Here is a 12,355-nt window from a genome sequence, read left to right as displayed (position 1 = left end):
TAATTACTCTTATCTTATATATATTTTATATTATAAATGATTTAATTTTGGTATTCGATTTTTTATAAATCATATAACTTCGATGTTTGATATTCGATAAATCGATCATTAGTAATACCGTTGAATATAATAGTGACAAATATTACTTTCATGAATATTTTATTCGAATTTCGATAAATTAGAAATTTGGAAATTACACGGATTATATTATTATAAACAAAGATTATTGACAATATAATTACAATAATATAATACAAATGTTTTCAAAATAAATACATATAATATCACAATAGTATCTATTGCTTTCTTTTGTCCTTTGACGAATGAAGAACTATAGTCGACATTTTTTTTTAAAAAAATATATACGGCTATTTCGCATATTTCGCCTTCACATTTAGAAACGTTGTGTTATTTCGGTACAGCATTGGTTAAAGCATGCTCGCAGAATTCGCATGATTCTTATATTCAACGAATGTCACCATTTCTCTAGACAATTAGTCCGAAATTCATTGTTTTTCGTTTGGAGGAAATTTTATTGATTTTATTGAAATACGATTTATTACGGAAATCCTGTAACATGTAACATATATACATATCAATAAAAAATTAAATTCTAATTCTTCTTCGTTTAATTATGCTACATTATGCTACTTTGAAATCAGATAAATAAACTGGCAACGACTGTGTTATGCCAAAATCGAGAATAGCAACAGTCATACAGAATACCGAAATATCAAATATTGATTAAATTCCGCTTATGGAATATAAAATATATGTTTATCAGTATATCCATCCAATATATATAAAGATATATTTTATATCCTATATAAATATTTATATAAAAGTAATAAAAAAAAAATATATATATTTATATAAATTTATATATATATAATATAATGTTCAATATATAATCCAATTATTGAATCAATCGATGATTTTTTGTTATTTGTATTTTTAATTTTTTAAATATTTTGTATTAATGTGAATTTTATTTCTTCATTTTATACTTTATATATAATTTTTTATAATTTATATTATATGTTTCAATACTATATAAATACATATATAAAAGTACTTGGACACTATTTTATAGAGAAATCGTCTAATCCGAAAATTTTATTTTGAAATAATAGTTTATGTGTATAATATATTACATATAAAACAATTTTTTTACTAATAGGAAATCTGTTTCAAAGAATGAAATCAATATCCTAAAGATTGCAATATTTTTTCAATTTTTTGAAATAATGATACAATTTTATTTTTTGAAATAAGCACTATGAATATTTTCTAAATTAAAATTTTATTCTGTTTCGCATTATAAAATTATATTTAAAAAACGAAAAAGAAAAAACAAAAAAACGCATTGAGATGTTGAATATTAATTTTATCTTTTAAAAATAAATATTTGATAAAATAAAAATTGCATCATATATAAGTTACTATGTTTTACATATTTATAAAATTTTATTAAAAATAAAAAAATTTTTGAAAAAAATTGTTTAAAAAATAAAATTTTTTTATTTTTAATTTTTAATGAAAAAATTTTAATAAAAGAAATATCGATAAAAATTTATTCAATATATAACCTATTATGCTCCACATGCACACAAACTTTTATGTAATAACAATTTTCGAATTAAGTGAATTTCTCTGTTAATTTAATGTTCAATAGTCAATTTTCATAAGCCAATATATTTAAACATTTTTAATACTGTAAAATTTAATAAATAAATAAAATGTATTGAATATATCATTATCTTCGTTTTGTGTATATATTTTGTATATATATTTATATATTATATACAAAATGAAAATTCCTTAACTGGAGTTTCTTGAATAATTTTAATATTTTCTTTTGCAAAAACTGTCGTTACAAAACTGTAGTTTTGTTAACGTGTTATTAACAAAAAAATAGCTAATCATAGGTGCATAGCCTAGTAGAACAGTGACGATAATTTTGATTATGTCATCAACCGAACACAAACAAGTCCAAGCAATAAAATATTGAAGGAAATATATTGAATATAACAAATATTTTTTTATTGATAAATAATTCTATCGAATTATATCATGAATAATAAATAAACTATATAATATTTTAACATATTTTCTTTGATGTGTTATTTAGATTTGTTTATACTCAATCGACGACACATAGTCAACAGTATATCGCGGCTCGAATAGACTACACGTTCTGTAATTGGCCAATGTTAATAACTTATTAACAAAGACGGAATTCTGTAACGAAAATTTTTACAAACGAAAATGTTGCTCAAAATTATTAAAAATCAAATTATTAGAAATTAAATTAAAAAATTAACAATTAAAAAACAATATAATTTAACAAATGTTCTCATATTTTTTACACTTTGTATATGTATCATATATTATTGCTTTAAAAATTCATTGAATTTTATCCCAATTATATTTTATGATAAATAAAAACAATAAAAAAATATTGTCATCGAATTTTAAGAATTAGTTGATATAATATTTATCTATCTAATTTATATTTTTTTAATCTTAAAATAATCAATTAATTGATAGCGATATTTATGCTACATATTTTTTAAAAATATTTCTTTATTAAAATTTATAAAAATTTTATGCTAATAGAAATTAATTAAAACATAATACTTAAAAAATTTTTTTTTTAAATAATCAATTATTCTCTATTAACTTTGAATCAGTTGGAGAATTCATAAAAAAATTATAAGAAATTTTTAAACATTTTATAAAAGATTTTATAAAAATTATAAAATATCTTAACTTACAATAAGTTTGTAATTGTATAAATTTGAATTTTTATATAATTTGATTTTTCATGTGTTTTATTTTTTATATTTTTTTTTTCTTATTCAAATGAATATTTTTATATTTATTTTTTTTACAATTTTGGTAATTTCTAAAATTTCAATAATATTAATTTCTCTAAAATTTTCTAAGAATTTATTTATATCTTTTCAGAATATTTTTTTTATTTTTTTATTTTTTTATATCTTTTCAGTATCGTTACGAAATATATACATTATAAACAACAAATGAATAACAAATTAAACGCTAATAATTCAAATCTTTTTCGTTATATGATGAAACTAGCATCATACAATTCATACAATCATTACACATAAAATAAGTTCATAGCCATTTCAATGCGTATAGTTCAAAAGTTTTTAAGAGGTCGCTGTATACTTCGACCTTACTTTGACTTTGTTGAAACGAAGTGTATCGATAAAAAATATTCTAAAGTGATCGAGAGTTTTACTAATAGAAACATTAAACAAACTACATTAACATTGAGGAACATTAATAATACGTTTTTTGTCTTAAATACTATTATACCAAGTTTAACATATTCAACATCAAAAGGCATGGCACTGAATAAACTCAGTATTGATAAAGTTGATCTTACAGATAAACGAGTGCTTATACGGTAAGTACTTTTTTACATTTCTTATAATAATTCAGCTAAAATATCAATATTGTATGAAATACATATTCTCACGTTTCGTATATTTTAATTTCATATATAATATAATATATATTAACATATAATAATTAATATTTTATAATCATAGGTTAAAAAAAAATAAATTGATGTATTTTATTTGTTATTCATAATCAAATTGTAAATTTAATGTTATTATAGGGTAGATTTCAATGTACCTTTAAAAGATGGTAAAATTACCAATAATCAAAGAATTGTTGCTGCTTTGGATACAATCAAATATGCTCTTTCAAAAAAAGCTAAGTCTGTTATTTTAATGTCACATTTGGGACGTCCAGATGGTAAAAGAGATATGAAATATACTTTAAAACCTGTAGCTGATGAATTAAAATCCCTTCTTGGAAAGGAAATTTTATTCTTAAATGATTGTGTTGGACCAGAGGTTGAAAATGCATGTGCTAATCCAGCACCAGGAACCATTATCTTACTTGAAAATTTGAGGTTTCATATAGAAGAAGAAGGTAAAGGAGTGGGAGAAGATGGAAAAAAAGTAAGTAAATTATATATGATGATATCATCATCTATATAGTAAATTTGATAAAACAATTTATTTTATTTTATTAGGTAAAAGCAGATAAAACAAAAGTAGACGAATTTAGGAAGTCATTGAGGAAATTAGCAGATATTTATGTTAATGATGCCTTTGGTACAGCTCATCGTGCTCATAGTTCTATGCTTGGAGAAGGATATGAAACAAGAGCTAGTGGTTTTCTTTTAAAAAAAGAATTAGAATATTTTGCCAAAGCATTGGAGAATCCTGAGAGACCATTTTTAGCAATATTAGGAGGTGCTAAAGTTGCAGATAAAATACAGTTGATTGATAATTTACTAGATAAAGTTAATGAAATGATAATAGGTGGTGGGATGGCTTATACCTTTTTAAAAATATCGAAAAATATGAAGGCAAGTGCAATGTAACAAACTATTATTTCATTTAAAATAAGTAATTTAAATTTATTTATTCTTGATATAGATTGGTAATTCATTATTTGACGAGGAAGGAGCAAAAATCATTAATAATTTATTATCAAAAGCTGAGAAAAATAAAGTCCAAATACATTTGCCAGTTGATTTTGTTACGGCAGATAAATTTGCAGAAAATGCAGCTGTTGGCGCAGCAGATATAGAAAGTGGTATACCTGATGGCTGGATGGGACTTGATGTTGGACCAAAATCAAGAGAACTATTTAGTCGTATGTTTTAATTTATCTTATATTAATTTATCATATATCAACATTGCAAAAATATTTGTTAATTTTATTGAATTCAATTTACAGAACCTATTAAAAGAGCAAAAACAATTGTATGGAATGGTCCAGCTGGTGTTTTTGAATTTGAAAATTTTAGTAAAGGTACTAAAAGTCTAATGGATAATGTTGTCGAAGCGACATCAAAAGGTGCTATTTCAATAATTGGTGGTGGTGATACAGCTACTTGCGTTGCTAAATGGAAAACAGAAGATAAAGTAAGCCATGTTAGTACTGGTGGTGGTGCAAGTTTGGAATTACTTGAAGGAAAAGTTTTACCAGGAGTTGCTGCTTTATCTTCATTGTAATTTCTAGTTTATTTGATATCATCTACATCTATAGATTTTGGTAGATCTTAAAAATGTTAATTTCATTTAATTATTAAATTAGCAATAATATATAATAAAACAAAAATGTTTATTGTTAAATATTATATAAATTACCTTTGTAATCTATATCATATTGATGTAATTTATATTTAAAAAATATCTATATTCATCTCATATTTATATATGAGGTACATCGATATTCGTAAATAAAATAAAAATTCAAAATATATTTATGGTTATAAAAAAAAAGACTATACTAGGTGCAGTATTTTAATACTATTAACCATTTCATATGTTATTATTTTCTCCTGTAATTATTTTTTTCTTTTTTTTATTTTTCTTTTTCTCTTTCTTGAACAATGTATATTTAATGTTTCATTTAAAATTATAATTGTTATTATTAGAAAATTCGATTGCAGAAAAAAATAACACACGAATAATTGTACAAAATACATATTGCACCTAAATCGAATTATAAGAAAGAACATATTTAAATATGATAACAATAAAATATTTAAACAACATTTAAAATAGAAGTAAGATTTTACAATTATCTTAAGTAATTGTACATATTAAAAGCACTACTAATATGACCAAATTTTACTTTTCCCCAATGCAATAATGACTTAAATTATTTTTACAATTATACAAAAATGTATCTAATTTTATGATAATACATGTATAGTTCGTTCGGAGATAATATAATTACAAATTGTAGTATTAATTGATAACATATATTAATATTATATCACTAGTATTCAATAGTTGTTACATTTTTGATATCTCTCAATGAACTATACATATATATCTAAACATATAAAATTTATAAATGAGAAACATTTTATACAATCATGATCCCTTGAACATACTATTATTAAGAATAATAAATCATTAAATATTTTCCCATATATCATTTATATATATATATATATATATATATATATATATATATATATATATATATAAACACCCATGGAGTGTATCTTAATTTGTTATCTCAATTTTTTTTGAAATAATAATGTATTACAGACCCATAAACATTGCAAATAATTATTAAAATTAATCTACATTAAACAACAGTTTTGTGATGATTCCATGCTACGTAATAATGCTGGAATCACAGAATCACCTTCAGTATCAATTTGAAAAGGTGCTGTCTGTTCACCTATCAATTCTTCAGGTAATTGACCACAAGCTTGTACTTCTTGCATAAGTGATATTATTGTTTCAAAACGTTTCCTTTTTATTTCTTCTGTATCATCATCTTTTTCTTTATCAAGTTCAGTACATACCTAAAATGAAGAATTATTTTTATTAGCTCTTAAAATAATAGTATAATATTTATGGAAATGACATATTTTTATAGTTATTTTGATTATATATATAATAACCTGTTGCATTAATTTAAGTTGTTTTGTAAATCGTTGTAAGTCATTGGATGATACTGTTGTTTTTTTCTCTTCTAACCATTCAGAATATTTTTCTATCAATTCTTTCAATGATGGATATAAAATTTCTTTAGATAATAAATGTTGTAACATTCCTTGCATAAATGGTAAAATAGCGCCAGGATCATCTTCTAAAGATACTTGTCCAAATATATCTGATAAATCAGCTTCACTCTATAACATTTTTATGAATGAATTTAAAGATTCAAAGAATTAAAAAAAAATCATTATTTCTGAAAATAATTACTTGTAAATTTTCTGATGTTGCAGATAAATCATTTAATGCTCGTGCAATAGCAGATTTGAAATCTGTACTCACAGTATCTTTGTCAAAATTATCTTCATCATTTATTACATTAGCAACTGTTTGTGCCATTTTTTGGAAAGAAGCTCCTAATTCATTATCTGATCCTAATGAAAAAACTTTTTAGTTATATTATTCTTACATAATAATATCACTCTTACATCTTTTTTTAAATTATAAAATTTACCATTTTGAATAAAATTTTGTAGATTTTCCTCAAATTGTTCTGCTGCTTGTTTAATAAAATCTGTAGTCCAAGTATCCTCTGAAATATCAGATATATTCTTATCTGGCATAGATTCAAGGATATTTACTTTAGATATATCTTCTTTTTCTGATTTTTGTTCTTTATTGAAATCTTTTAACGCACCTATATAATAAATAATAATAATTTTTATTAAACTTAAATTTAAAGTAAAAAAATATTTGTTGTCTTAAATGTTTTCTCTTTCCTTTTCAAATTTAGAGATGTTATAAATTGTATAATAAAAAATTGATCATTTTTATAAAAAAATACTAGTATAGAAAAATAATATATTTACACAGTCTTTATAAAAATTTACTAAAACTTTAGTATTTTTTTCATCCCCTCCTTTGTTTCATTTTGTTTTAATTATCATATTTTTCATATTTTTTTATATAAATTTTTTAAATAAAATTAAATATAAATATCTATTTGAAAAACATATCAAAGAAAAACAAAGATAAAATCGTTAAACATTTATATAATATAGGGTTAGGAATTTTAGTTATATTCATTTAATCACAAATTATATAATATTATATTTACTTACTATCTAATAAATCGTTTAATTCTTGATCTTCTGTTTGCTGTGTAGATTTTTCATTAGCCATAGTTATTCTTTCTTAATTTTGACGTTTAATAAACTTTTATATGAAAATTCATCCAACAAAACGTTATAGCTTTATTATCATTTACATCATTCATATATAAAACATGTACAATTTGACCGGGTAAAACTGAAAGTTTTAAATTAAACATTAAGAAATAGAAGATAAAGGGATAAGATAGAGAAATATTTTTAACTGTTACTCATTTAATATATAATGTGAAATTTCTATCATCACAATTAGTTATATTAGCAAGAGGAAAACATTTTAATCGAAAATACTTAAATAAATATTTATATAAAATATAAATACTTGTTAACTTATATATAACAATTTTTTTATAATTTTATTATATAAATATAAAAATTAATATACAAAAATATTGATTTAGATTTATAGCCTATTTATTTAAGTAATTAAATGAAATGAAAAGAGAATAAAATAATTCTATCTCTATCTCATGCCAACTCTGTCTTGCTTTGTCTTTATTTTGCCTCATCTAACTTATTGCTTATTCATCAAACTTTAATTGCTTATAAATTAATAAAAAAGTCTTTATCAATATTTTTGTATATTATCTTTTACATTCTGTATTGTTAATTGTGTTTTGGACATTCTATATTCTGTATGACAATTCTGTTTTTAAAATATAATTTATACTTTTTTTTCAAAAGTTTCTTTATAAAAACAATATATAACAATAGGAAAATATATAAAATATTAATTCCTATATTTATTAAAAAATGATTAATAAACCAAAACATGTGTAATGTAATATAAATAAAATACATTTTTTTTATTTATTAATGATATTTGATGATATACAAATTTAATACACATAAAAGGAATTCAACATTATTATAAATTATAATTATCTTTCTTGATTCGTATCCTGATCAGAGAAAACTTTATTCAATAATCGGTAACATACATCTATCTGATCAGGATTTTCCTCTTGTTTTAAATCTTTTATGTAACGTTCTATAGTAGATTGTAAGCAAAGTTCAGGTCGTCGACATTCTTTTAAAGCAGGGAAAAAATTATCATTGGTCAAACCATCAAGAATATTTAGCAATTGATCTCTGAAATATATTAAATTCAATTCAACATATTCAATATCAATTATATTAGAAAAATAAATTTATAAAATGATACCTAATTTCTGGAAGTAGATCACCAATGGCCAGCAAACCTGTTGCTTGTTCAATTAGACCCATATTCACTAATGTTAACTTTAAATCATTTACATTTTCCTTATTACATAAAGAAGATAAGAGAAATGCAGATTTAATTTGTAATTTCTTTATTGAACTCTGCATAGCTCTTAAGAGAATTGAGTATCCATCATTTATATCCATATATTTTAAAGACATTGGATGTTCTCGAACTATGCCTATATTTAATATATATAATTAATATTAAATTAATATAAATAAATATGCAATTAATATATATTTATAATATATATAATTATAAAAATTTTTTACTTACATGATACTGCATACAAAGCTTTAATTCTAACAGTTTCTGCAGGATCTGTATCTATCATATTCAATAATATAGGAAACAAGCCAGTTTCTAAAAATCTTTCTTGACAAAACGGGTTATTTTGAGCTAATTCAGCAATTACATCTGCTGCTCTCCATCTAATACTACTATGTGGAGAGTTTAAGCATGGACCAAATATCGAAAAACCACCTATTTTATAAAAATCATTGGCAATGTCTATATTATCTACAAAATCTGCAATTTTTTCTAAAGCAGATTCATGTTGTGATGTATCATCATCTGGACGAAGATCAATTACATTTGACAAAACTTTAATAGATTTTTGTAATTCCTCAATTATATTACATGACAATGAGGAAAGAGTTTGTTTCAAAAATTCTTGTCTCTATAAACAAGATTTTTAACGAATTTTTAATGAATTTCTTAGAGAAATCATGTAGATAATGTTAACGTAAATATATTTATGCTACCTACTTCTTCATCCATAGGTTGAAATGGAGTACCGCTAGTTACATTCTGCGAATTTGTTGCTTCCATAGCAAATCTAAGCAATCCTTGTAAATTTGTTGGTTGTCTGGGTTGGTTTGGTAATGGTTCGAGTACTTGCGGTTCGGTGATATTCATACTTGATGGTCCTTCAATAGATAATGGTCTCGCTCTGCTGTTTACGCGTGGTTGTCCTTCTGTTTTTTCTCGATTGTTCGAAGTTTGAGAACTAAATAATTTTCAAAATTAGATAATTTATAGTAACTTTCAAATATTAATGATAAACAAATATGGAAATAATAGAAAAAATTTTTACTTCTCCATTTTTTCTATGATTTTAGTCGTATGAGCTGCACCCATTAATTAATCTGTCTCATAAATGTTATATCAATAAAATAAGAAAGAGAGCATTATAGAAATTTGATCGATGTCGCTACTACTTTCCGTTATTACTTTCGTAAATTCTAGAAACAAGAAAAACGTTCGAAGCGTCGCTTTCTCATTGAAAACAATCTCGAGACTAGAGAAAAATTGGTTAGAGGCGCAAATAACTTTGTTATACGCGTGCGCATAAATATATACAAATTTCAAAAAAACTTAATTTTTGATGATAGATTACATAAGATTATATATCAGAAAAATCAAGTTAGATAATTTATAATAATTTTATAATTTATGATACGTATAAATTAATATATATTATAATATATATAAATTTATAAGGAAATTTATATATATATCATAAATTTAATTTTATTATTGTAATATGTATTCATTACATGTGAAATAAATTATATTGAAGTATACTAAGAAAAATATAAAAATGTATTTTATTAAAATTTTTTTCTTTATAATAATTTATATTAATATACATTCTTAATTTTTATATTTTAAATATATAAATTTAATATGTACAGAGAGTTTCTGAAATTTTATTCTGTCCATCTATGACAACAATGCTGATTAGTACACACATAATATAACCTCATCTCTTCTTCTGCTCGTCTGGTTTGTGCTTGAAAAAATACTGCTTCTCTATGATTACATTTTGGACATGGGTGATCTTCTGTTCTTGGCAAAGTAGGATCTGATATAACATCTGCGACAATGTGTGTCAATTCACTAGAATTATAAAAAAATTATAATAAAATACAATAACAAATTTTTGTTATAATTATAATATAAAATTATAAATTTATTTTTAAAAAAAATAAAAAAAATTCATTTCTGATGAAAATTTAAAAATTATATATATGAATATATTTACAAGTTATGCATATTATCACTTTTACTTACTCTATTTCGTGCATAATCTTATTCACGTAAATACAATTGCTATCAGCGAGTTGTTTAAAATCACAATTTCTACACTAAGAAGTTAAGAATAAAAAATTTTAAATATTTTGATTCAAAGATAAAATTTATTTTGCATAAAATACTTACTGCATACATTAAAACTTTATTTTCTTTATCTTCTTTTGGATATAACATATTATTACATTCTTGACAAAATCTAATACCAACAAAACCTGGTCCATCATCATGTGTATCATAACCAGTTATTTTGGACATATTTCGTGCGCTTTTGTTTCTATTTTATACAATAAAATTCATACAAATAAATAAAAAAAACAATGGAATTACTGTTTATTAAATATTGTTCAACGATGTAAAAAGTCAGTTAAACTTCAATCATAGCATACCAAGATTTAAGATTTTCATACAATAAATGAATGTGTCAATGAATGTGTCAAATTAATTTTTATAATGGTAGTATTGTATTTAAATTTTATCATATTAAATTATGTTATTAAAATTCATATCAATATAGAATTGAATAAAAATAAAATAAATTCATATGAATGAAGAATTATTATTATAAATTTATATTAATGAAAAATTACTATATAAAAATAAAACAATTATTAAATAAAATAATACATGTTTCTTGAAATATTTTTTTAAACCAATTAAAATTCACAGATGGAATTAATTAAATGATAATTTATTTTCATTAGATACAATATAATCAATAATTTTAAATCTTTTATATGAAAATAATTTGATAAAAAATTACTATTATTATTATCTATATGATAAAAATAAAAATGAAAAATTTAAAAATACAAATATATTTAATCAAAATATTACATTGGATTATAAAATTTTATATAAAATAAATTATCAATCATTTTCTATATATGTTTTAATTTTAGTATTATATGTTGCATACTTGAATCAATGAAAACGTTGATAACCTAATTTCTCTAAAGTTTATGGAGCGTTTTCATATAATGGCGCGAATGTACATATATAGAAATTCGTTCGGAGAAATAGTGACAATTCTAATTAATAAAAATACGAGAAAATTATATATTTTATTAAATCTTAATGTTGAAAAAAATAAAAAATTTAAAAAAAAAAGAAATTTTATAATAAAGTTATCTTTCAATCATTTAAACTAATCAATATGTATAATTGTTTTTTTCAGTGAAAAAGAAGATTAAGATTTTAAATAAAATAAAAAATAATATTGATATAAAATATAATAAAAATATTTTATAAAAATATTAATTTTTTGATACAGAATAATTTTAAAAATTATAGAATTTTTTAATAAAAACTGTGAAATTTATATAATATAGCTATATAAATAGATAACCATGCAT

At 21.8% G+C, this 12,355-nt stretch overlaps 4 protein-coding genes and 1 long non-coding RNA gene across 8 annotated transcripts; 1 reads left to right on the top strand and 4 right to left on the bottom strand.

The window, feature by feature from the left end:
- Nucleotides 1–142: 142 nt before the first annotated feature.
- LOC147657687 (uncharacterized) lies at nucleotides 143–2,192 on the bottom strand. The gene is made up of 2 exons (XR_015291961.1): nucleotides 1,827–2,192; nucleotides 143–570 (listed from the first exon to the last, which is right to left on the bottom strand). It is a non-coding gene; the product is annotated as an uncharacterized LOC147657687 (long non-coding RNA).
- Nucleotides 2,193–3,084: 892 nt separating this feature from the next.
- Nucleotides 3,085–5,611, top strand: Pgk (phosphoglycerate kinase). Its single transcript, XM_003691190.4, has 5 exons — nucleotides 3,085–3,436; nucleotides 3,653–4,001; nucleotides 4,076–4,414; nucleotides 4,485–4,704; nucleotides 4,789–5,611. Exons 1-5 carry the CDS (start codon nucleotides 3,156–3,158, stop codon nucleotides 5,064–5,066), a joined length of 1,467 nt encoding a protein of 488 aa, XP_003691238.3. The 5' UTR covers nucleotides 3,085–3,155; the 3' UTR covers nucleotides 5,067–5,611.
- Pex19 (peroxisomal biogenesis factor 19) lies at nucleotides 5,057–8,134 on the bottom strand. 3 transcript variants are annotated; one of them, XM_086907791.1, is made up of 6 exons: nucleotides 7,894–8,134; nucleotides 7,634–7,820; nucleotides 7,027–7,209; nucleotides 6,783–6,946; nucleotides 6,479–6,709; nucleotides 5,057–6,379 (listed from the first exon to the last, which is right to left on the bottom strand). In XM_086907791.1, exons 2-6 carry the CDS (start codon nucleotides 7,692–7,694, stop codon nucleotides 6,152–6,154), a joined length of 867 nt encoding a protein of 288 aa, XP_086763917.1. In that variant the 5' UTR covers nucleotides 7,695–7,820; nucleotides 7,894–8,134; the 3' UTR covers nucleotides 5,057–6,151. The 3 variants fall into 3 exon arrangements, with proteins under 3 accessions (XP_086763917.1, XP_003691212.2, XP_086763918.1); XM_003691164.4 differs by having other exon boundaries at nucleotides 7,634–7,994; XM_086907792.1 differs by lacking the exons at nucleotides 7,634–7,820; nucleotides 7,894–8,134 and adding an exon at nucleotides 7,382–7,596.
- A 324-nt stretch (nucleotides 8,135–8,458) lies between these two features.
- LOC100864392 (hsp70-binding protein 1) lies at nucleotides 8,459–10,489 on the bottom strand. The gene is made up of 5 exons (XM_003691173.4): nucleotides 10,003–10,489; nucleotides 9,675–9,915; nucleotides 9,183–9,585; nucleotides 8,847–9,084; nucleotides 8,459–8,773 (listed from the first exon to the last, which is right to left on the bottom strand). The coding sequence occupies exons 1-5, from the start codon at nucleotides 10,044–10,046 to the stop codon at nucleotides 8,563–8,565; spliced, it is 1,137 nt and encodes a 378-aa protein (XP_003691221.1). The 5' UTR covers nucleotides 10,047–10,489; the 3' UTR covers nucleotides 8,459–8,562.
- On the bottom strand, nucleotides 10,489–11,955 carry RpII15 (RNA polymerase II subunit RpII15). Of its 2 annotated transcripts, none has more exons than XM_012495381.3 (4): nucleotides 11,920–11,955; nucleotides 11,130–11,277; nucleotides 10,983–11,056; nucleotides 10,489–10,808 (listed from the first exon to the last, which is right to left on the bottom strand). In XM_012495381.3, exons 2-4 carry the CDS (start codon nucleotides 11,256–11,258, stop codon nucleotides 10,619–10,621), a joined length of 393 nt encoding a protein of 130 aa, XP_012350835.1. In that variant the 5' UTR covers nucleotides 11,259–11,277; nucleotides 11,920–11,955; the 3' UTR covers nucleotides 10,489–10,618. The 2 variants fall into 2 exon arrangements, with proteins under 2 accessions (XP_012350835.1, XP_086763919.1); XM_086907793.1 differs by having other exon boundaries at nucleotides 11,390–11,926.
- Nucleotides 11,956–12,355: the final 400 nt, after the last annotated feature.

Source organism: Apis florea, unplaced genomic scaffold (genome assembly GCF_048593485.1).
Source record: "Apis florea isolate Af1SG1 unplaced genomic scaffold, ASM4859348v1 contig_2899_pilon, whole genome shotgun sequence".
In the NCBI taxonomy this organism is placed as follows: Eukaryota; Metazoa; Arthropoda; class Insecta; order Hymenoptera; family Apidae; genus Apis; species Apis florea.
The sequence above is the reverse complement of the archived record's forward strand: the minus strand, read 5'-3'. Positions and strand labels throughout refer to the sequence as shown.